The sequence below is a fragment of the Lontra canadensis genome, unplaced genomic scaffold (assembly GCF_010015895.1).
Source record: "Lontra canadensis isolate GAN:19392208 unplaced genomic scaffold, GSC_riverotter_1.0 scaffold5, whole genome shotgun sequence".
Taxonomy (NCBI): Eukaryota; Metazoa; Chordata; class Mammalia; order Carnivora; family Mustelidae; genus Lontra; species Lontra canadensis.
This window is the reverse complement of record NW_022630999.1, coordinates 31635082-31660943: the sequence shown is the minus strand read 5'-3', so window position 1 is coordinate 31660943 and position 25862 is coordinate 31635082. Positions and strand designations below refer to the sequence as shown.

At 42.2% G+C, this 25862-nt stretch overlaps 1 protein-coding gene across 18 annotated transcripts in view; it reads right to left on the bottom strand.

The window, feature by feature from the left end:
- Positions 1 to 25862, bottom strand: part of TENM2 (teneurin transmembrane protein 2) — a 1216596-nt gene that overhangs the window by 359731 nt on the left and 831003 nt on the right. For 13 of the 18 annotated variants that reach the window (XM_032851741.1, XM_032851742.1, XM_032851743.1 and 10 more), the window contains one exon: positions 12519 to 12728. The exons of 4 other annotated variants lie outside the window; for them this stretch is intronic. In XM_032851741.1, coding sequence (XP_032707632.1) covers positions 12519 to 12728 — 210 coding nt within the window. The remainder of the gene's footprint in view (positions 1 to 12518; positions 12729 to 25862) is intronic. One more of the 18 variants, XM_032851759.1, reaches the window with a different exon arrangement.

Genomic DNA, 25862 nt, shown 5'->3' with positions numbered 1-25862 from the left:
AGGTTTGGCAATTTATTCTAGGTAGAATTGATGGGTGGGAAAGAGGCCTTCTAGGTTTTGGACGGGAGCTCGTGACTGGACGATGGGCCGCGCCCTGAGATGCAGGAGACTGGTGAAGAATCAGAATGTGTTTGGGTTTCAATCAGTTAAGTTTCGCTTCAAAATGGTTGCATTTGAACGGTCTATCGGGCATCTTAGTGGAAATATCCAGGGGCATTTAGGTAGATTAGGTAAAAGATTTGACCTAGAGACATGGACATTATGACATAGAGTCATAAACAATAATTTTAGTTTTGAGTGTGAATGGTCTTCCTGTGGGAGCATGTGTAAAAAGTAAAGGGAGAAGGGCCCGGGTTTTAACTTACAGATACCTTGGCATTTAAGGGATAAACAGAGAAAAGATATTCATAGGAAGACAGAATTGGTCGGAAACAAAGGAATGAGGAAGAGAAGAATGGAGAACCACAGATACCAAAGGAAAGGGCATTTGAAGAGGAAGGAACAGTCAGGAAGGGAGGTGTGAGACATGGTGGCAAATGTTTACTAAATTGAGCAAATAGGAGGCCATTGGGAACGTCGTTGAAGTAGTGAACAACTAAGTAAATATAATAGGTTGCAGAGTATGTGGGAAGTGAGAGAGCAGAAAGGACAGAAAACACTTCCGAGAAATTTTTCAAGGAGAGGAATAATTCTCTACATGTTTAAGTCCCATTGGCAAAGATCCTCCAAAGAGGGTATACTTAATACAGGAAGAAGGTGAGATCAGATGGGACTTAGAACACAAGCACAGGGAAAGAAGAGGGACAATGCTTTCCCCATTGTGGCAGAGTAAGATAGGAGGCTTTGAGCTCTATTCCCACATACAACATCCAGTAGCTTTGTCCTACTTCCTCTTCAGCTGGATGCTGCTGTGTGTTCAGTTGCGTCCCAGAAAAAATATGTTGAAGTCCTAACCCTTGGTATTAGTGAATGTGATCTTATTTGGAAATAGGATCTTAGCAACTGTAATTAAGATGAGGTTGTACTGGATTAGAGTGAGCCCTAAATCCAATCACTGGTATCCTTATAAGGAGACCCAGAGACACACACAGGGAGAAGGCAGCCATGGGAGGGTGGAGGCAGAGATAGTCCTTTGCTACAACCAAGGAAGGCCAACAATTGCTGGCAACCATCAACAGCCAGGAGAGCGAAGAAAGGGTTTTCCCTGAGAGGCTTTGGAGGGGGTGTAAACCAACCAAAACCACGATTTTGGACTTTTAGCTTCTAGAACTGCTAGAACTGTAAGAAAAAAATTTCTGCTGTTCAAACCATCCCATTTGGGGCGCCTTATACCAAGAGCCATAGGAAATGAACACAAGTCAAGACCATGCATTTACTAGGCCAGTACCTAAAGATTATGGTTGTACCACCAAAAACTACGCATTAGAGGCAACTAACACAAAGGAATCATCGACTCAGGACAGCAGCTACTAAAAAGAACAAAAAAAGAAATATTCCTTAGATCCAAGGAAGACAATAGATTGGACAAACATGCTTCTTTTCTCATCGCACCATATGGCACCTTCTTCTGTTCTCTCTAACAGTGATCAAGCTCACACCCACAATCACAGATGATCTTACGACTAAAAACATTACAATGACCTGCAGTCAACAGGCCCAAGTAGGAAGGCCCTACCAAGGATGCATCTGCATTTTAATGCTCCTGTCTACCACAATCCGTCTAAAGTTGGATCAATAAAGATGTCTTGGAATGCATCTCGACCTACACCAAATGTTAAATGATACAGAGAGACCAGAGAAATGACCCTTGTCTTTAAGTGGTGACAATTTAATGTTGACACAAGTGACTTATATGCATGAAATACCAAGAGAATACTACAAATCAGAATGTAATGAGGTGCTAAATTGAATAAGGCAGACTATAAGACTGTTATGCACTTCTGACTCTGGCTCTTAGTTGGGCAGAGTTGGTTGGGAAAGCTTTGGGTAAGGGATGGGGCCTGTGCTGGGATGGGTGCTTCATGAGGAAGCATGGTAGTTCTGTTAGTTCTGTTATCCTCTCTGGTTCATGCCATCCTCAGCCTGGGATTTTTAGTAAGCCTGGGGGCTAGGTTGGGATAAAGAGTTAAGCCCTAACAACTCCACAGGGCTCCCTAGTTAACAGAAGGAGAAATAGATCTACAGGTTTGATGAAGATGTTCCAGCCCCTACCCATTCAAGTTCACAACACCTCATACTGTCTCAAACACATAGCCCCTAATCAATACCTATCTGTTGAATGACAATAGGTCTGAGAATACCAAACAGCAACCACTTGGAGATTCTGATATTGTACAAATGGTTCTGCGTGGCTCATCTTTTGTCCTTTCTTCAGAATTTTTTCTTTTCATCAAACTTTTTAAATGAATTGAGTTTAAATAATCAAATATGTATATAATATTTGGTTCAAAAATAGCAATCATTTTCCATCACCAAGTTTTTCTTTCCCAGAGGCAACCACATTTACCCCTTTTTTTTTTTTTTTTTTTTTTAGCTGATTATTCTGGTATTTATCTCTAGGTCTATAAATATCATGTTTTGCTGCTATTTCTTGCATTTTCAATCTAGGCTTTTTGCTCTACCTGCCCAATCCATATATGTACCTTTTCTATCTCCCCATCTTTCTTTGATAATGCTTGGATTGTTATTCAACATTAACATTATTATCCATGTAAATGCTATTCGGAGCTGAACACATAGTCAATGAGGAGTATTTTTTAATTTCTTGAGTATTTTTTTCTGGAGTCATCTTTTTCCAATTTCGTTTAATTTCTATGTACTCATCACTGTGGAGACCAATTCCTTTGGGTCACATTCCCGTTGTACTATTTAATTGCTATGTATCCTTGGGCAAGTTACCTAACGTCTCTGTGCCACAGTTTTCCCTTCTGTAAAACATGGATAATAGTAATACACAGTGCAATGGTGTCAGTGTCCTCCAGACAAAACACCACAAAGCACACTGTGGTCAAACAAAGTTGGGTTTATTCACTCACTGCAAGGAGGATAAAGACACACAATGGGGAGCCATGGGGTGCTTTAGTAGGAGGATATTAACAAAGGGCTGTTGTTTGGTGACTTTAGAGAAGACTCAAGGAAACAGATTCACTCTGCTTTTGGTGCTGTCAGAGAGGGGATGATTCTGTGATCTGCCTTCTCAATGTATTGTATCTATAGGAAGGGCTAACAAGAAGAGGCTAATGCTGTAATAGGTAAAGAAAGAACAGTCATTCATTTTCTCATGGAAAGGAGAATGTTTTGAATTTGTGTGTTTGGGATAGTGACTCTGTTTCTGTCCATGTTTAGGCAGTATTATTAAGTGGTATTATTTTGACTTCATCCTAGTCACAGAGTGGCCTTCTTGAGTGCTGGTGTTCTCCAAGATTGTTGTTGCTCAATGAGAGAACACCATGACCCAGCCAGGAATGCCAGCCTAGCTCCTAACAGCACCTATGTCTAGATATTAGTGTCAGGCTTGTTCCCAGCACCTAGAGCTACTTTTCTTTGTCTCAGTTGTAGGGATTAAATGAGCTATCATTTATATAAAATATAAATTAACAAAATGGGTGCCTTAAAATGTTTGTTATAAGACACTCAAATCAGAGGCAAAAAAAAAATAGGAAGGTGGACAGCAAAATTTTAAAAAAACTTTGATTATCAAAGGACACTCAACAGAGTGAAAAGGCAACCTGCAGAATGGGAGCAAATATTTGCAAATCGTATTTCTACTAAGTGATTGATATCCAGAGTATATAACGAACTCCAATTCAACAACAAAGAGCAAGCCACCTTTTAAAAAGTAGGCAAAAGATTGGAGTAGATATTTCTCCAAAGATGACAAGCAAACGGCCAATAAGTACATGAAAAGATGCTCAAGATTACTAATCGTTAGAAAAATGCAATCAATAGTATATCCCCTTATGCTCATTAGAATAGCTATTCTAATAAAAAAGGAAAACAGAAAGTGAGCATTAGCAAGGATGTAGAGAAATTGTAACCCATGTGTATTGCTGGAGAAATGTAAAATGGCACCATGGGAAGCAGTATGGCAAGTCCTCAAAAAATTAAACATAGAATTACCGTATGATTCAGTGATTCTACTTCTGGGTATATACCCAAGAGAAATCAAAGCAGGTCCTGGAACAGATATCAGTATGCCCATGTTCATAGCAGGATTATTCCCAACAGCCAAAAGGTAGAAACAACCCAAATGTCCATTGACCGATGAATGAATAAACAAAACGCAGTATAGACATACAAAGGAATACTGTTCAGTCTTAAAAAGGTAGGAGATTCTGACATATGTTATAGCATGGATGAATCGTAAAGACACTGTACTAAGTGAAAAAAGTCACAAGAGGACACATATTGTATGGTCCCTCTTCCAGGAGGTACCTAGAGTAGTTGGATTCATAGAGACAAAATAATACAGTGGTGGTAGGGGGATTGCCAGGTAAGGGGAGGGACAGAGTTAGTGTTTAATGAGCACAGGGTTTCTGGTGGGGAAGATTAAGATGTTTGGGACGGATGGTGGAGATGGTTACCCAACAATGTGAATGCACTTAAAGCCACAGAACCGTATGCTTAATAAGGGTAAAAATGGGAAATTTCCTGTTACATATGTCACTGCAATAAGCTAATGCTAAGTTAAAAAGTAAATAATATCAAACTTCACCTTTGTTCCAACTAAGTTTCTTAATGCAAAAGAATGCTATTTAATAGTCTTAAAAAGTCAACATTTTAGGGTACCTGGGTGGCTCAGTGGGTTAAAGCCTCTGCCTTCAGCTCAGGTCATGATCCCAGGGTCCTGGGATCGAGCCCCGCATCAGGCTCTCTACTCGGCAGGAAGCCTGCTTCCCCCTCTCTCTCTGCCTGCCTATCTGCTTACTTGTGATCTCTGTCTGTCAAATAAATAAATAAAATCTTTAAAAAAAAAGTCAACGTTTTATTACTTTTATTATCTGTTTTAGAGGTTTAAAAAAATGGAAGACCTATTACATTATTCAAGATCATAATGTTAGAAATTGGCTGAGGCTGAGCTATAATTTGAATCCAAGTTGTAGGGACATTAGAGTCCAACTCTTAAGAATATGGTTATTCTTTATTATTTTGGGGAGAGATCAAGAGATTTACAGAGGCTAGGACTATAACTTCTGTTGAAACTGCCCATTGGTAAAAGAAATCTTTTCATTCAACAGAGAATTGAGAGATCTCTAATAAGGGATTGGGGCCGCATTTTAAAGTGGCTATTCAACAGTCTGAAGGAAGCTGTTTAGGATTAAATGCACTCTAAGGGAATTCAGGAGAAGCTGACATTCTGGGTAAAAATTGTTAGGGCAGGAAACTGTTAAGATGGGGTATATAGCTCTTATTCTCTGGGCTTGCCCAGGACATCTTTTTGTATGTACCAAGGAGCAGGGACAGAGATGGAGAGGTAGAATGTACACAATGCTTATCGACCTCGGGAATTTTGTCAATAGCAAGATTATTTGCTGAAGAGGAGCAGTTCTCTGCCATATGTCACTTCTTCGCTGCGCATCTCCAAAGGAATTACCTGTCCATCTTGCCTGTGTGCTCATTTGCACCATGGTGCAGAAGAGCAGTCCCAGCCCTAGTGGTTGGAAATTGCTGGACCTTCAATCAAAAAGTGTGTCTGTGTTGCAAGAAGGCACACATGGGCGGGGATGGGGGGAGGTCTGATCTCTGTGTGCTATGCTCCTGGGTCAGTTACCAGTGTCAGGAGAGTCCTGAGAACCATCAATTCCCAATCCTCGGAGGCCAGGGTGAGCCTCGAGGAGCCGGGGTCTATGCTGGAGGCTCTATGCTTTTTCCACTTACCGATGGAAGTGCTTGCAACATTTTCAGCCAAGTGTTACAGGACCCCAGATCATGTTTCTCAATTTCTGCAGGAAAACTGCAAGGAGCTGCTCTGCATGACCCTGTAGGTCTGTTTTGTCACTGGTCTAGAGGGTGGAGTGAAATCCGCACTGTCCGTGAAGGGAGGTTTGGAGGGCCTGTAGCTGGGACATCCAGGACAAGCAGGACACAAGGAATGTACAAACAGAATGGTAGAGCAAGAATGGACCTTTGGGACCAAAGGCCAATCTTGAAAGGGAGAGAAGCAGAAGCACAGGACAATTGAATGATTTGCCAAAGATCAAGCTGTGAGTCAGGGACAGAGCAGAGAAGACCCAAGCTCCCCAACTTCCACTTTGGAGCCTCACTGTCAAGTTCATGCTCCCTGAACTTATGAGACCAGAGGAATCTCTTGAAGGGAGCCATAAAATCATAGTTCCTGAACCCTCTGGAATTAATAAGCCAAAGTCTAGGAGAATAGTGTGGGGATATGGGTGCTTTTCAAGCAGAGAAGAGTATTTTGTGATGCTGTACGTTTTTTCAACTTTTAAAAAACTATAACCCATGCCCCTTAAGATAATGTTTTCAGTGAATTCTGTGTATCTCAGTAAGCTACACAAAAATTTTAGAGGGTAACATTTAAGAGAGGCCTGAGGGGAAAAGTCTCTGAAATTAGGAAGTTTGGATTTGAAACACAGGTCCTTTCTCAGCTTTGTGATTTAGGCAAGTTACTTAATTTCTCTGTGCTACAGTTGTTTCATCCATAAAATGGGTATAATAGGAAGACCTTACTGCATATTGGGATGTGGTGGGGAACAAATAAAAGCAAATGAAGGAAGGTATAAAGTGCTTAGCACACCAGCTAACATGAAAGGAAGAAAAGGATCTCAGGCAGAGAGCCAAACCCTGTGTGGCTGCACATTTGGGGGAGGGGGAGGGGCTGTCTCTGTGACCTCCACAGCCTTGAGATGGCATCCTGGACTTGTCCGCACTGCCCAGGAGGCTGGGAACTCCTCTGGAGGAGAAGCAGTCAGGGCCAACCCCTGCCTGGGCACCAGGAAGGGTTTATAGGGAGCTCTGAACATCTGGTTCAGATATCCAGGTTGACCCAGGGAAGATTTTTGAACCAAGTGGCTCATGCGCAAAACAAACTCAATGTGATAAAGGGAAGGATGTTGGGACTTGATTTCCTAACTCCAAAATCATGAGTGAAGAAGGAAGTCTCTTCCAGATAGGGTGGCCTCTCTGGTCAGGAGTCCCACCCAGGACTCCTCCAGGTTCTTCGTGCTAACCTTGCTACTACTTCTAGTGATATACCGAAGAAGGGTTTTTCGAAAACTTCTCATGTACAGAGGAACTGTAAAGTTCTAAAGTACCTAAAAACAGATATTACATGACACAAAATAGCTATATGGAATATATTTGGTAAAATAAGTGTATTTCCCCATGCTGGGACATTCCGATCTGCTGTGCCTCCTTAAATTACCCATTTTCCCTCCCATCATACACGATGAAAAGCAGTAAATTGATAAAACGAAGGAGTCACTAAAGATATCGGCTAACTAATTTATTTAATGAATATTGAGCATCTACTATGAATGTGAGATCAGAAACCCTGCAGTGAAGGTTTCCGAGCGATGGAATGAAGCCAAGAAGAGAGAGCAAAGCCTATAGAGAACAGAGGACAAAGTTTACATGCAGTTACATCAGGCGAGGTAGCACAACCACCTCGCCAAGTACAGACTTTTAAAAAATGAGTCCATATTATCAGCACAGTACGATCATCAGTGTGCATAGTAACTGCTGTGAGCTCTTCAGAAAACCCAAAACTAAATTAAATTACAGTGAGCTTAGCTGCTTAAGAAGGAAAGAGAATTTATAATGTGTTAGAGGAAAAAACTTTCCCAAACCCAAAATATATAAGGAGAAGTTTCATTAAGTTAAAAAAATTCTGGGGACCCTGTACTTGCTCATCCCAAATCCAGCCCCATGGATGGTGTGTTGGGGCCCAGATGTGTCAAGGCTGTCCTAGAAGGGTGGGCTTTAGTATTCATCAGAGGATCAAAGTGTTTCCATTTCTACAGCTGTCAAGTTTGTAACCTACAACATATGTTTTTAGAGTTCTGACTACAACCTCAAAGTCAGTTAACTCCCATAAAAATTCAGTTCTGAGCAATGATATTTAAGGCTCATTGCCAATGGGAATGCAGTGTACGTGGCCCTTTAGTAAAACTAAGGTTGATCCATGGATCAAGTCAAGTTTTATCCCTGGCTGGGCAATGTTTGGGTATTTGTAGAATTGCCTTTTAACTCAAAGTGTTTTCTATGTCTTATGTGGAGGGCGTTTTCAAGAAATTTTGACAGGAAATTCTTTAGCTTGTGTATTATGGCAGGTTACTGAGATTTCAGGCATTGGGGATGATACATTATCTCCTTTAAGACAAATTTCTTTCTGGCCTCCTTATGAGGATTCATAGAATTTTCCTGAAAGCAGTTGATATGTGTTTTTTTTTTTTTTTCCTCATGGATGTTATGCATCTTATCTTATCTGTGTTTCCCTTTTCACTTTGGTTCCTAGGATGCTCAGAATCAAGTTTTCTGTCTATCTTAAATAATGGAATAGGATTTTACGTATGAGACTACATGTCTGTTTCCCGCCCTGCTATGTTTTTTCCCTTCACCCTTACTGTGACATCTAATTATAGCTTTCCATTTAGAGATTTATTCTAAGCAGTCACACATTATGGGGGAGACATAAGGAAAGGAATGAACAATGAACGGATGGCTGGTTGAAGAAATGAATGAATAAAGGAAGATTTTGCCTTGTGATGCTAAATAAGTAAGACAATCATTAAGTTAGGTAAGCAACTGAATTCTTGGACCACTCAAGGAAACCTGAAGCTTGCTTATTTTGATGTACTGTTTTCATCAGTAATTAAGACATTGCCTAAAAAAGGTGGCGGGGGGGTTGGTGTTCAGGCACCTTTAATGCACTCAGTGACAAACAGAGACTTTCCAACTGGGACAACTCCTTTGGCACATAGGACCCCCTGAAAGAGTCCTGGCAGAGGCACCTCGATTACATCCCTTCTCTGTAGTCTGATGTTACTAATGAGAGTTCCAAACCCTTTCCTTAGACTTCAAAAACAAAAACTCAACCATTTATGAGAGGGGAGGTGAGCCAATGTTTTTAGATTATAATGTGGCTGCACAGGTATTTTCTGCCTTGTAGGCTGACAGCGAACTGCAAACCCTATCCTGATTTGGAAGGGTGTCATTCCCCTATCTGCGGGAGCCTCCATTATGCTGCTGTTGGGATCCAGATTTTTTTTTTTTCCAGATGAGTTATTTCATAGGATTTGAAATTATGCTTCCCTATACAAGCAAAATCTCTGGAGCGCACTCTCCCTGGCAAAAGGTCAGAACACGGAGAGCTCAGCTATCTGGAAGAAAATGCTTGAAGGGAAAGGAAAGCGCCACTCTTCAAAGCAACTCACTGCTCTTCCTGGATACCTGCTCGATGGGTATAGATTGGACGTTAGAGCAATTTGGCTCCAGAGGCTCCCGGGTTTTTGTATCGTCCACTAAAGAATGTGCTACAGTCAAGGAAAGTAATGACAGTCAAGTCATAAAGGTGAAGTTTTGTTGTTGCTTTGAGGATGTTTTCATGTTGTCAGAAACATTTTAGTTGCGTAGTTTATGTCGGGTTTGTCTCTTTAGAATAGAGGCTCTTTGGGCAGGAAATGTGCGCAGTGGCTCTCCTTAGTGATGGGCCTCCCTGATGTCAAGTATTAACAGCAACAACAAGAGGACAGCTGCAAATAAATTTTTTACTGTCATGTATGAGCTGGACATGCTGGAGGAGATTTTATTTCACCTAAGAAAGAGACAAAGGTCAAACTGCTACCAGATCTTCAGAACACAAGGTCACTGACAAGAGACCAACTTAAAAAAATTCTGTGCGATTAACCAGCTAAACAGAACACAGCCACTCACATGGTTGTCTCGTTTGTGCCAAGACACCTACGGGAAAATCCAGCCCCTTTCATCAAATTCAATTCAGAACACCCAGCACCACTCTGTACTTTGCATCTTCTGTGTCAAACTCTATTTTCAATCCTTTATGTCAAATTTAAATTCATGGCAACTGCATTCTGATCTTGTTAGAATCCCCAATTCACCCTGGACCCCAAATCCATTCCACAAATCCATTCCATAAGACAAAGACACACACACACACACACCCCCCTAAGAGCACACATATTTGCACTTGATTTGCACTTACTTAGCTAACAGCCAAGAGTTTTGAATGACTGCCTGGTGGCCAGAGCTTCAACAAGTTTTCAGATAAGCACCTGCTGAAAACAAGAGTATTGAGCAATTGGGTCATCACCCCTCAGGTGAAGAAATCATACCCACACAGCTCTTGTTGGGATGAAAATAGACCCTCAAATGTTCTGCAGTATTTCCCCCTGTTTCTGAAGCTTAAAATGCTATCAATCTTAAGTGAGCTGAACAAATTCATGTGAGTGATGAAAAATGGCCAAGTTTGACTCTGAATGCACAGATCTGTTGTGTCCCCCAAAATGAGGTCTTGATTAGGCAGAAAGCCAACAAAAACACCCTATCAATAACTTATAATCTGATACGATATCAAAAAGAAAAGAAATCTCTCTGTTATCACTGAAAAAACTTTCCGGGTGGCCCTCAGATACAAACTGACCTCTCTTCTGGAAATCATCTTTGCCTGGCTATCCATATATGCATAAAAGGATATAGTTTTTAAAAGCTCATTTTCTACCTAATAATTGTCTGTTCTTAAAAAGCTATCAGCAGGTGCACCTGATTTCAAAAGCCTCTTGTCCTTCACAATACAATATTCATCACGATTACATAGTATGAAATAAAAAGCATAAACATAATTGAGGATAGTTCAATTAAATGCAACATAATCTCTGCAGCAAAAAAAAAAAAAGAAAGAAAGAAAGAAAGAGAAAGAAGAAAGAAAAAAAATGGCTCTGTAGCTAAAATCAGGTTCCGATGAAAGAAAAAAGGGAATGTATTTCCACATATTTTTAATTATATAGAATTTCCTCAAACATGATTTTTCATAATATATTCCATTAAGTTAACATCACATTTGAAGAAAGAGCATTTTCCGATTTCATTTTAAGCCTGATTTTGAGCAATTACAGTGTCATTGTTCTGTGGTAGAAAGGTTGAATTCATTTACTGTGTGGTTATGCTAGTTATGATTGATGTCTCTTCTCCAAATGATAAACCAATCACCCCAATGATGTAATGTCATTTTAAGAGTGCCATAATCACATTTCTCTCAAACTAGAAGCTCTGATGAGTTCTAATAAAGATTTATGGTAGATTAAAGGCCTTCATAATATCAACAATGGATTGCTCATTTGATGAGAGATTTGATTAGGTAATTTTTTTGAAAAAGAATACGAGTTTACTAAATATATCAGGCCTGGCTTTGAAGAAGGGCATGGGCCATGATAAGTAGCAGTCCATCATTCCATCTTCAGAATGAATCATCTTCAGTGTGTTTGGGAGGTCCTCTCTAATTGGCTTGAGGGCTTGAGGCCAGTGGTGGCATATTCTCATGAGTGAAGCCAAAACCCAGTCTCATCAAGGTACACTCTTGGCATGGGAAGCTCTGTTCTGCCTTTGATGGGATATATTAATGGTCACCACGACTGGCCAGTTCAGAAGATAACTCCAAAGCCATTGGTTCAAGAGCAATCAATCTCGGCAATTGTGTCTCCCTGGGACACGGGTCATTAACCCTTGGTGTGGCCCGCTCCTGTGTTCGTATATTTTGTGAACCTTTCACCAACAAGGCAAATCAAAATAAGGCATGATTATTGCTGAGCTGAGGGGTAATTCTACCTAAGATCTAGAGACTGGGAGCTGAGGCAGGAGCCGCAAAATCCTCAAAGGTGGGCAGAACCTTGTGACCAATCCCTTTGCTCGGGGCGAGGGAAAACCATGATGAGAACTCGGGCTTCAGAGGTAGGATTTATTGTGGTACCATGTGATCAGGTTGTTAAATTCAAGTGGAGTGGCACATGCAGAGGGTTAGAGGAGAGGTCACCCCCCATCCCGGAACACTACAGACTTGGCAAGGCATTTGGTATTCATGTCAAGGGAACGCATTTTAATCACAAAATCATCTAAACAAGCAAGGAAAAAAAAGTCAGAAGCCAACCATCAAAAACCAAGAGATCTGAAATGCACACAAATTGGGCACATGAGGGTGTCCAGGGTCACTCGGCTATGACCAGAATTGTAGTAATACAAAATTCAATATTCCATTGTCTCTCTGCACTTCACCTTTGAGACCTGCAAGCTCTCATGTGCAGCAGTGGGCAAATTCCTCCCACGAAAGGAGGCCCAAGCCCTGGTATGATAAGCAAAACCTCACCAGTAACTGTGACCTTCAATAAATGTATCCTGGAGCCGTAATGCCACAAAGCAACAGGCGCGTTTCACCTGATGCTCCCCACACCACCTTCTCCCCAGCCCTCGATTCAGGGCTGTCATTTCGCCAGAGACTCGAGACTGTCACACAGACAACAGCGCGCATTCAGACGCCACAGTTTCCTTACCACTGCTGGAGGCTTGCTGGGGCCCTGAGCATGCTCTGAGCAGGTATGAATTGGGGGAGAACTCCTCATCAGGGTTGGTGTCCATGATTTGATGGGAAGTGTTGCTGTCTAGCAATGGCATCTGGCAGCTAACTGGTGGAGGATTATGGGAGCTAGGCAGCTGAGCAGATGGGAGGAGGCTAGACGAGGATGTAGGTGGAATGGGACGACCTGGGAAAGAGGACAGAGGGGTCAAAGGTCAGCAATGAGTGTCATGAGAGCATCCAGAGAAAGTTACATTGAAACCACCTCACCATATAAATATCCAAAAAATAAAAAAAGAAAGAAAGAAATACTCCAGATGAATTTTTTTTTCAAGTGGTTTGATGTTTCTCCAAATGTCCAAATTCATCCTGCAGGTAGCTGTGTGTCTCACAAAAGGGGCATGCATGGAAATATCCATCTAGACGGCTGGAATGCAACCCATCAGGAAAACATCCATTTCTTTCTGTCTTCCCTACCACAGTCCTACTATAATTCCGCATCGTCTCTCACTGGACCATCTTCTCGCCGATCTCCCTGCTTCCCCTCTTGACAGACACCCACCTACTCCCCACCGTCCCCATCCCTTCTCCACAGCAGCCAGAATAATATTTTCAAGACAAATCAGGTTTCATCGCTCTCCTGCTTGGCACCCTCCAACGGTTTCCCGCTACATGTGGAAGGAAACTGAAACGTCTTATGATGACTCCTTATGACCATGTTCTGCTTCCTCTGACACCAACTGCCTCTCCTCTCTTCCCCAACAGTGGCCTTACCACTCTCCACTCAGCCCCATGTTCCCCAGCCAATGTGGCTGTCTTCCCCTCTCTTGCTTCAGCATGAAACACCCTTCTGTCTTCTGAGTCTTTCTGCTTCCCATTTCCTCTGTGGAATATTCTCCGCACCCACTGCCTTGCTGATACTCACAAGCCTGCCCCTTCTCTTGAAACTTTTCCTGTTTGCCTTTTTCCAAATTTCTCGCCCATGCATTCCACACTTATAGTCTGTTTACAGTCCTTACTAAGATCTGAGTATTGAGATCTGTCTACATTAATCCCCCCCCGGTGCCCCCAAGTTTCCTGAGGAATAGCACCTGTTGAATGAATGAGCAAATGAACAAGATAGACTCTAACCAAATTAATTCATTTAGGGTAGAAGTAGAAAGGGCCACATATGTGCATCCTAAAGAATTGGCCAATCCCCCCATTCTCCTGACCACCATTTTGGTTTCATTTTTGTCCTGTTTTGCGGATCATGGGGGAATTTCTACAAAGCACAGCTGCTCTGTGCCACGAGGAGGAACAGCCAGCCTGGCAGGTGGTGGGCAGTAACTTGGAGCTGCCCTTGATTCAAAAAGTTCTCCTTCTACACAGAAGGCTGCTGCAACCTCTCTTTCACACGGCAGGGAGCTCCTGGCAGCCATGCTGCTGAGTGAAGATAATTGCTGTGTGTACTTTCACCTGATTCATCCTTATGTGTTGGGGTCCTTGCGATTGCTTGCCTGCTGGTGTGTTCATTTGGGAAGCTCAGAAAAATGAGCCAAGAGTAGCAGCCCACGGGATATGCCCAAAAAGCTGGAGGTGTGGAAAGAAGGGTAAGGTGTTGAGAAAGCAAACTCAAGAATCCGGTTAGAGTTTCAACTCAGGCAGGAAGTGTTAGAGTCCGAAGAAATGTGTTTTCCTGCTTTTCAATGTCCTATATATGCAAATACGTTTTTCAGGCACTCAGATGGATGCTATTTCTTGTTGCCACTTTTATACCTGTCTTTCCTGATCTATTCCTCCGTGCATTAAATGCTACGGATTGATCAATTTACTTCAATAAAATGGGAGTGCCTCTTACATATACTCTGCCAGACCTTGAGAAGACAAAAATGAGCAAGGCATCATTGATACCCTCAGAGAGCTCACAGTCAAGTGGGGGAGGCAGACAGGTTAAGTGCATCATTTCAGTAGCAGGTAATAAAGAGGAGAGTGGCATGTGGACACATGGTGCTGTGGAGGCAGGAAGAAGGACACGTGGTCCAGCCTGGCCAGGCAGAGGTAAGGGTGGACAATGCAACAAAGATGCCTGGAGAAGTTGACGCCCAAGCAGTTTTTGAGAGAAAAGGAGATGGACTTCTGGTAAGAGGAAACTCGCCAGACAATAGGACAGAGCCACCAAGCGCTAGTCTGTTACTTTTTGGAGAGTGGGAGTTTTGGAAAGAGACGGGGAATAAGAGACTCCTACGGCTCAAGTGTTTGGGGCTCCTGTCCAGTAACACAACTGAAGCATCATCCCTGAAATAGACCAATGGATAAATGGAATTTGGCTTGAAACATTCAACTTATATCTAACAGTTTGGGAGCCATGTAAGGCACGATGTTTTTGCCAAACACTCCAGCAAAAGTAGCCGGAACACGTCAGAGCTTCATCGGAATCGGGGCTCACACTTAATCCATGTTTCTCCCATAACTCTCCCTCTACGAACTGTCATCACGGTTACTATTTTAACTGCTCTTGAATTTGGGCAATGACTATCTGTCACTTTATGTATAATATCTCTACGAGGTTAGAATTATTATAATCCCCATTTTGTAAATGAGGACACGGAGGCACGGAGCAGTAAAATTGCCTAGTTAGCAAGTGACCGGGGCCGGGAGTCACGCTCAGGTTTGTGGGTTCCAAAATCCACCCTCTCACCAGTCCGCGCGGTGTTTGCCCTAACAGCATGGTGGGGGTCGGGGAAGAGGAAGACATACAAGGAGAGGGGCGGGCTGATTTACACATCATGTTTCATTTCTCATCTCCCAGTCCCAAGGCACTCTCAAGATTTCAAGTAAGAAACATTTCTTTGAATAAATGGTTATTTATAGCAGCTATCATCTGGCAGAGTTCAAAGTTTTTCTTGTAATTTTGTTATGAAGTTCAAAAGTGGCTTCTTCACAGCAGCATCACCCTGTGCCTTCTTCAAGGCCCCGGAACATAGAGGTGTCCTGACCAGGGCCCTGGGAAGACTGTGTTGACGTCCACTTAGCAGCAAGGCTCTGGTAGGAACAGATTCTAACTCACAATCAATAGGCTTTAATGTTTGTATTATGGAGGCCTATCTGGAAATGCATGTCGAAGACCAAGAATGGCCAGAAGCTGGTTTTTAAATTTCTTTGAGTGACTGAGGTGGAACTGGAGTTCAAGAGCAATTTTCCAGGAGCCCGATATGATAGTTGCTGTGAAATCACTCTTTACATGAACTTTTTGAAATTTTGTTCAGCACGAATTCATTTCGTAGAGTACAGACAGAACTGCTTTTTAATTCATACAAATACAGACAATGGGAGAGCAGGCGTACCACAAGGAAAGCGCTGGGGTTACCTCAGTATACTGAAATACACGTTGCAGGATTGTCTGATTGCTGTGATTCCCCTGGTCTCTTGAAATCCAAGGTCTGGGAGCTCCTTCAGCTCCTCGAGGGTCCTTACTGTTACTTGGGAATTTTCTCAGTCCCTAGATCTGCCCCCAATCAAATTGTATGCTGCTCTCTGTTTGCTATGTCATTTGCTAATTTGGTTCACTTATGTTACATTTTTTCCCCCGACTATTCCAACTGACAGAGACCATCTGTACAGACACAAACAGGTTCCAGAGTACAGGGGAAAAAGTTGGAACTTATACAGGCTCACTTTATAGACCATGATTTCTTACTAAAACTCCGGGTGTGGGATGGGCATGTAACCAGCGGCTCTGCACTTACCTGCTTCCTACTTTATGTACTACAGAGGCTCCCTGACCCCCAAACTATTTTTGAAGTTCCACTTTGAATGTGTTAAGAGTCTCTAGCAAATAAAGGGAAAACCATTTTTAATTAATCTGTTAAAAAAGCAAGAGGAAACATGCAAAGGCAGCAATATGTCATTCATTAAACTCATATGGTCTTGTGTATGTGTGGGTGTGTATGTGTGGGTCTTTTCCAAGATCCCCATGTAAATCAAAGTCTAACTAATTATCTGTGTGACTGGGTTCCCCCACAACCTTGAAAATGGAGACTAATTTAGATTTTACTAATTTATCTTTTTCCAAATGAGTAAGATTTTGGGATATTTCAGCTCATGAAATATTTCTGATTAAAAGACTTACAGCTGGACAAAGCAGTTCCCTAGCTAACTCTGATAGATGGGTAGTGTCTGTTTGGAAAACTATATAGAGAAGGATTCTGGGGTGCTCTGGGTTCAGTGGAAAATGTTGTGATCAGTTAGAAAAATCACAGACCAGGAGTGGGGGCAAGGCAGCAGAGGCCAAGATCTTATTTGCCAGCCTTGCTCCCGGCCTTCATGCGTCAACAATTTCAGCCATACCAAAAAACTTCATTCTACACCATCCGTGGTTGAAGTCACATTGTTCTAATTCCCATTGTTTCAATTACAGCCCCATTTTTCTCCTTAATCTGATCTGGATCCAACTCTAGTTCTCTAAGAATGGGCCATAATCTCCTTCCCATCCCCAAAGCATTAATGTTAGCTATGAAATTGCTGCTCTGCCCAAATCTTGGTAAGACATTCACTAATTTATGATAGGCAGCAGACTCACAGATCAATGTCCAAACTTAACTTAAAACAACTGGTTCCTATTTCATTCAAAAGATTAATGGCAAGCAGATATTAAAATGTTCTGTGTAGACAATGCATAATTGATCTAGGTAGTGACAGGGTGTCAGGATTTTTGGTGGAGGAGAGAGATATGTTCAGGAGATGGTAAAAAGTAAACCAAAAACCAAAAACAAATAAACAAAAAGCCCCAAACCCACCCAAACACCAAAACAAAGCAAACCTGCCCACCAACAACCCAGTACCAGGAATCATCAAATCCAAAATAATAATTTCAATGACCATATTACTGCTTATAAATGAGATCTTGCTTTGTGTTCAAAACTGAGCAAAAATTTTATGTATACTGTGCTCTTTTAGCAACCACAACTTTTTTTTCTGAACAAAGTATTATTACCATCCCCCTTTACAGATGAAGAAACCAAAGGTTGGTTGGGCTAACTTTCCTATCATTTCACCGGTAGCAAGCAGCAGAACTGGCTGGATTTGAATTCAGGAATTCTGACTCCAAAACTAAGCCTTGAATGGTTCATTCTATGATTTTCACACCAGACAAGAATGATTGCTACAAAATGATTGAGATGTAAAATCCAATCCCATGGGTCTCTTTCTGGAATGTACCACTGAGGTTATCTTAGGAGAATCAAGGCTCCTCCTAGAAACAGACATAGTGAAAACTCCTCTCAAACAAGTGATTTGTGAGGAGAGAAAGCAATTCTCAAACCAGAAACTGGAATTCCTCTGCGGCTTTGTAAGTTCAAGAATTTAATAAAAACAGCTTTTGTGGAGATGCCTGGGTAGTTCTATTGGTTAAATGGCCAACTCTTGATTTCAGCTCAGGCAGTGATCTTGGGGCTGTGAGTTCGAGCCCCATGTCAAGTCTCACGCTGGGTGTAGAACTTGCTTAAGATTCTCTCTCTCCTTCTGCCCCTCCCCACCTTACCCTCTCCTTCTCTCTCTCTCTCTCAAAAATAAAAAATTAAAAAAAAAAAAGCTTTTGTGTTAAAGTTGAGTATTGCAAAACAACAGTATTAACGTAGCAAAACCAGTAGTCAGCGAATTCAAACAATTGTCCTAATGATATTCCCCAATACTTTATTCAGATACCTGACCAGTCATTTTTCTCCCCAGATGCTTGGGGTTTGTAAATCCCCTATTTTTGATGGTGTTAAAAAAGAAAAAAACAAGGTGCCCTGGAATGGTGGTGGGGGAGGGATGAGGTAGCTGGGTGATGGCCATTGGGGAGGGTATGTGCTACAGTGAGTGCTGTGAATTGTGTAAGACTGATGATTCACAGACTTGCACTCCTGAAACAGAGAATACATTATATGTTAATAAAAAAACCAAGGTAAATAGAAATATGTCAAATATCTGAGAAATAATGTCAATATCTGAGATATTACCTTCCTCTTATTTGTAATCAATGCATTTTTTTTTTAGAAATATGGGCCGACTTGCTTTTGAGTTCAGTGAGAACCTTCTTCAGGAAATGCATCAGATTTTTGAAGTGTTCTGCACATGGGTTTGTGGAGGGCTGTGTGGCAGAACATTCTTCAAGGTAGGATGGGCTTCAGTGGAGCACTGGGGTGTGGCAGCCAAGGTTACTGCCACAAAAGGAACAAGGTACCCTGAAAATTTAGCTGGATTCCCTGCCTCCAGCTGAAGGGACATGGATGGAGTCACTGTACATCTGTTCAGCTTATATTTTGTGCTAAGTATCTGGCTCAGGGACTTTATTTCTGCCCCTTCCATAACTCTCACAACACTGTCCAGAGACTCAGGGATGTGAATCACACACCCAAGGGTCAGGACCAAGATGGGCACTCCGGTCTGTGAACTGCCAGCACTACAATGGGCTGTTCCTAAGCCGGGCGTTGCCCCCCACTGAAATCCACCTGTAAATCTGCACCTTCACCCAGTTTATCCCGTTCTTAATGTTTGCCCTGCCCCAGTTGAAACCCTGCACTCCAGCGGATGCGATCACCTGTCTTTTACTTGTGTCTGCCCTCATGTGTGCGGTATTTCTCTGCTCTCTGCAACCCATCCCTAACCTCTTGGCCTAATTGTTTCTGTCCCCCAAAGCCCCAGTGAGGACCAGAGAGGCACAGACTTTGAAGCCGGGCTGACGGAGCTCTGCTGCTTGCTGTGTGAGTCTGAAGGCCCTTCTTCACTCTTCTGGGCCCGTCTGCTAATAACAACGCTGACTTCCCATGTTGTTGTAAATGCTGGAGAGAATACGTATAAGGCCCCTTGGAATTGTGTTTGGCACATGGTAGGTGCAAGGGCCCGGATGGAGCTAGTGGGACTCGCAGCTTATTGTTTCTGTCTCGTTCGCAAGCACCTGCTGTGTATGCCTGGCTGGGCCGTAGTTAGGAAGGCTCTGAGGCTCTGAGGCTCTGGGACATGCTGAGTTTGGAACTATGCAGCTGTCCAACCACTCAAGGGGAGAGGCTGCCTGAGAAGTGAGTCAACAGGGAGGCAAGCGGAAATGTGATAAGAAGGGGGAGACATCCCTGATGGCATCAGTAGGGTACCTGGAATCAGTCAGGCCTGAAACATAAGCCAGTAAGCTTTTCAATATATGAACTAATTTATTCTCTATCCTACCTTCATTTTTTTGTTGTTGTTTTGTTCTTTAAGCCAGCTTGAGTTGATTTTTGTCACTTAGAACCAAATGTGTTCTGCTTAAGACTTATCATCAAGCCCAAGTGAGAAAATGACTTGGCCAGTGCCACACGGTTATTTAGTAGAACGGAAAATGGATTCCAGATTTTCTGTCTCCAGTATTATAAGAATTTCATGTTCTGTAAGCTGATTCCCTTCCTTTTAAATCATGAGAAATCAAGCAGGAGGTGTCCCAGAGAAACCACTTACGGTGGAAGGTATCTAGATTTAAAAGAATATGGTGGGCGCTGGAGAGGAGAGGAGAGATACAGGCAGGGAGCTGACTACTGGGTACCCATCAGGCATGTGCTACAGCAGCTGTTTGTCCTCAGCACTGGAGAGAAATTCAGATCACCTTCCAGCTGGCCCTGGGCCTTACATACACCACACTGATCTTGGGGTAGGTGAGAGGGATTCAATTTCTTATCTACATCTTACTTTTTTTTTTAAGATTTTATTTATTTATTTGACAGACAGAGATCACAAGTAGGCAGAGAGGCAGGCAGAGAGAGAGAGAGAGGAGGAAGCAGGCTCCCTGCGGAGCAGAGAGCCCAATGTGGGGCTCGATCCCAGGACCCTGGGATCATGACCTGAGCCAAAGGCAGAAGCTTTAACCCACTGAGCCTCCCAGGAGCCCCTACATCTTACATTTTTAAAAAAGAACAGAGTCGGTAGTTTCAATTATAATCATAGAACGCAAAAAGACCACAATGAATATAGCATCTTAAAATGAAAATACATGCATATGTACATTCATATCTTATACTGTTATCACATTATTCATATTCCCTGCAGCCTCCTTATATTTAGTGCTGATGTTAGGTTGGATCAGTCATTCTTAACAGGTGACAATTTTACTCCCCAGGGGACACTCAGCAATGTCTAGTAACATTGTGATTGTCACAGTTTGTTGGGGAGTGGGGAGAGGGTGCTACTAGCCTGTAGCGGGTAGAGACCAGAGACAGTGCTAGACATCTTACAATGCAGAGAATAGTTTTCCACAACAGAGAATTTCCAGGCCCAAATGTCAGCAGGCTGAGGTCGAGCAACCCTGGGTCTGCTGGAGTGACGGCTTTAGATTAGCATACTTTATGATACATGGCCCATCTTTAAGCTCTTTTTTCCAGTTGATAAGGATTGGACAGATACTAGAAGTGAAAAATTTGATTCAGTCAGCTCCTTCCCCCACCCAAGAAAAGTTCAAGAAAATAAGCTTCCACTGTCATTGGGAAATTTCTGTTAGAGGGCAGGAAAATTTCCTCAGGCGGAGTCTAAGTCATCACTGAGGGAAGTTACAACACGCCTTTCTGTGGAGCTAGGCGAGACCTGTTTGTCTAGAGTCGGGCTGTCTTCACAGAGGCAAGAGAGCCAGGGGAGAATGTTCCGACTCAGTTGTAGCTTACTGAACCTCACCTGAGGAATTTTCGTGAGGACCCATCGTGTCTTGTCAATGAGGCAGTATCAACCTAACTCGTTCCATATCACCTGGTTTGAAGTTTTTATTTTTACAGAAGACCTAATTGCCCTCTTCACTCACACTTCACTGAACTCAGTAAAGCCCAGCTAAGCATTTCCTGGAAACAGAGTGTTTTCAGATGGCCCTGACAAAGCCATCCTGATGGCCCACAGCTATTATACATGATTTATTGGAAGAGTGGAAGCTGCTGGCCTCGCCACAGAGAGAAGGCCTCTCTCAGGAGCGCTAGCATGGACTGCCCTCACAGTGTGGGACCCCATGCATGTGGGTGTTGTCAGTACATCTAGCAACTTGCATGTTTACATGTCGCATCTTCCTGAAAGCATTGCACTTTGGAAGGTGTCAAATATAGATCAGGCTAGAGATGGAGCGTAGAGTTTATTTTTTTAATTAATATGATTTCTATAATTTTCTAATGCCAGCCCTTTCATATTCAGGAGGCGAAATGCAGTGAATCTGTGTAGCTTCCCCTTTTGAGGACACAAATCCACTCTACCTGCAGTGACATAACTGTCCACCAAAAGGTAACGAACCCTCAAATACCTTCTGACCAGAAATTCCCAGTTGCTTGATATATATGCCCGAATTACATCACCCAAGTCCTTTAAGATGACATGCCGCTGTTATTCTGGTGACATGTGGGTGTCTAGATCAGTGCTGTCCAAGAGAACTTTCTGTGATGGGTGGCATGATCTATGTCTACCATGTTTAATACATGTAGCTATTGAGCCTGGAAAGTAGAACTGAATTTCCAATGAATTTAGGTTTAGATAACCACAGCCATATATGGCTAGCGGCCACTGCATTAGGCAGTATAGTCTAGATTATGGCTCTAGCTTCCCTGTTATTCCTATCCTCTACTGCCATGTGTCTCCCCTCTAAGAGCCAACATATTTTTGAATGTGCAAATTTGCTCACATCATGCTTCTTCTCTCAAGTTTCACAAGACAACCCACTGCCTACATAATAAGGTTCCAATTCTTGGATGACAATCATCTCTTGCCAGACCTCCCCATTCCTTATACTCCAACCACATCAAAGCTACTATACTACTGAATATCTATCTTGCCCTCCTCACATCCTCCCCTGTGTGTGGTAGGTATTCCCTTCTCATAGGCATCACCTTCTTCCTGAACACCTCCTTAAAGACTCAGCTCAAAAATAACTTTTTTGTAAGTCTTTCCCGATCACCCTACCCAGAGCTAACCAGGACAAAATTTTATCACTGTACAGTTGACTCTTGAGGAGCTGACACTGCACATGGTAAAAAAATCCACATATTTTGCGGGGGGTGGGGGGGGCGGGATGGAGAGAGGGAGAAGGAGAGAGAGAATCTTAAGCAGGCTCCATGCTGGGTATGGAGACTGATGTGGGCCTCTATCTCACGACCCTGAGATCACGGCCTGAGCTGAAATCAAATGTTAGAAGCTTAACTGATTGAGCCACCCAGGCACCTCAGAAATTCACAAATAACTTTTGACTTAATGACTTATAACTTAATTAATAATAGCCTACTGTGGACCAGAAGCCTTACCAATAATATAAGCAGTCAATTACACATATCTTGTGTGTTATATGTATTATATACTATGTCCTTATAATAAAGTAAGCTATAGAAAAAAATGTTAAGAAAATCAAAAGAGAAAATTTACAGTACTGAACTGTATTTTTTGAAAACAATCTGTGCATAATTGGACCTGTGCAGTTCAAATCCATGTTGCTGAAGTGTACACTGTACTTGTAATATGTTAGCCTATTTGTCTAAATATCTGGCTCACTCATGAGACTGTGAGTGACCAGGGAGAAAGTGTGGATTATATACCTTTGTATCCTAGCACCCAGACCAGAGCTTGAATGCAATAAAAGAGCAGTATGATGGGTTGATTACAACAGTTCACTCCACAAATACTTATTAAATATATATCAAATGCACATGGCGTTGGTTTCATTATGGGAGGTTTTGTCTGCTGCTCTTAGGTATTAGGTGTCTCTCAATGTGTAAGTATTTTGTTGAAAAGAAGAGATTCTGATTTTAAATGTATGTTTTCCTCTTTTAATCAAGTGGCTAGAGTATTACGTTATGACTTCAGCTGATGCTCAAATGAAGACTTAGCAGTCTGTGACATACATGGAGGAAAAACTTACTGTTAGATTTATTCAGAAACAATAGGTCAGTCTCGAAGGTACACCGCTCTGGATAATTTTCCAGAGTGGTGGTGTGCCTGTACTTTTTGGCTCAGCTATTGAGCTTAGAACCTAATCCCTGTGTAAGATTTGACCCCACTCTAACCATAAAGCTTCCCACCTAGGGAACTGATGGGGAGATGCGACCCAACATCACCTAAGAACACAAGGTCAGAATGCTGAACTGTGTGGACGCTATAGTCCCTTATGGAGTTGTCTGTCTGAGCTGAGTAACATGCAAAAGATATGCTGGATGATTCCTTTGCCTACCTGGAATCTACACTACACTCTCGAAAGAGCTTAGATAAGGGTGGGGAAGTTGTTACAGAAAGATTTAAAGAAACTGTATGTTCATGCTAAAATTTAATTTTCAAAGGGCCTTGGAAAACCTCCCCCATGACACATGGAATCTAGCTTACTTTCATGTTCATTTGTCGGGTTCATGGTATATGGAAATAACAATATCCACTCACTAAGATTTACTGCGTTCTCATGCGCTAGGCATTACTTCTAAGTCCTTTACATGTATTATTCTATTTAATCTTCTAACAACTCTTTGAGATAGGTAATATTAACCTCACTTGAAAGAAGGTAAGACTGAATTAAGAGGAGATAGGTTGGCTGGGAGGAAGAATTTAAGTCCAGGCATTCTGGCTCTAAAGCTCATATCACAAGCACAGAAAATGACAATGGACTTGAACTTTTGTAATGATGAAGTGCCAGTCACTGATGACAATATGGTTGGCACGGGAACCCAGCTAAAGTCCAAGTCTTGCCTCTGCCACAGATCTGCTGGGGAACTTTAGGCAAGTCACTTAACTCTTCCGTGCTCGAATGTTTGATAAGCAGAATGTGTATAAATAGAAACACAGATTATTATAAACATTAAATGATACATTACATAAATATTCTGAAGTAAAGGGTAAGTATTATCTCCATCTATTAGAAGAGTATGAGGTTGTTGTCCTAGTTCCCCTCCAGGACATTTTGAGAATTAAGTAAAAACATGTATGAACATACATTGCAAATGGTGAAGTGTTCTGCAAACAGTAATTGTTTTTTTTTTTTTTTTTTTCCCCCATTACTGGAAGATTTCCTTTTCAAAGGCTTTGTCTGCACAGAGCAAACAGTTTTCAAATGCAAGTCTGTGTTTTGCTATGTGCCTAAGAGACCATGAAGATAAAACATGGGCTCTATGCAGCAGATGCTTAGACAATTTCATCTCTCTGTTGCCTACACTCACAGGACCCCACCCCATTTCTCATTGATTGGTCCTTGATAAGATGCTACAGAAGAGATACAGGGGGAGTCTAACCATGGAAAACCAACAGGAAGACTGAAGAGCTCCCCATCAAAGATTTAGAAGTGTTTTGAAACCAGGATGGACAATGTAAACTAGACTGGCACTAGGACTAGCTTTTTAGGCCATGAATGTCATACACATTAGTTTATTCCTTCTCTGAACAGTCATTTGAAAGTCATTGCCTTGTATTGAACAACAACAAAAATACCTACTAGCCATATATTGGAGCACTAGAGTTAAGAATCCAGGGCTCCTTATTGTGGCTACTAGATGCTAGCTACATGTGTGACTTAGACCAAACTGCTTACCCTCACCAGGCCTCGGTTAGCATATGCAATGTTACTGCACTAACACACAACAGCACATAGTACTTTTAAGAAATGTGATGATGTAGGGGCGCCTGGGTGGCTCAGTGGGTTAAAGCCTCTGCCTTCGGCTCAGGTCATGATCTCAGGGTCCTAGGATCGAGCCCCACATCGGGCTCTCTGCTTGGTGGGGAGCCTGCTTCCCCCCACCTCTCTGCCTGCCTCTCTGCCTACTTGTGATCTCTCTCTCTGTGTCAAATAAATTAAAAAAAAAAAAAGAAAGAAAAAGAAATGTGATGATGTAGTTTCACATCCTTTCCTATGCATGAAGGTATTCTCTTCTCCCTGACAATCTCAACTTCTTCTGAACATCTCCTTAAAGGTGGTCAGGCTTTTGGGTCTTTCCTGATCACCCCAGCCACTGGTACCCAGGACATACTTCTATTGTTGTCCTAGTAATAGGTCAGCCACATCAGACCCACACCGAGTCTGTGTTCCAGTGGAAGAGACTAGTGTTCACTAAAATTTTTTGAGCATTCACAATGTTCTAGGTGGTATGCTTAGCACATTTCTTGATTTCCAATTTATGTAATCCTTCCAATAATACTGAAAAGTACTATTATTATCCCCATTTTACAGATGAGGAAAGTGAGGCTCATAGAAATCAAGGGGTTTGACCAAGGTCACACAGCAAGTAACAGACAAAGCCAAGATACTAATTCAGATCTCTATGATTAGACACACATAGTTATTGCAACATTAGAGATGTCAAAACAGAAGGGTGGGTGATTCTAGCTAGGATAAGCTGGC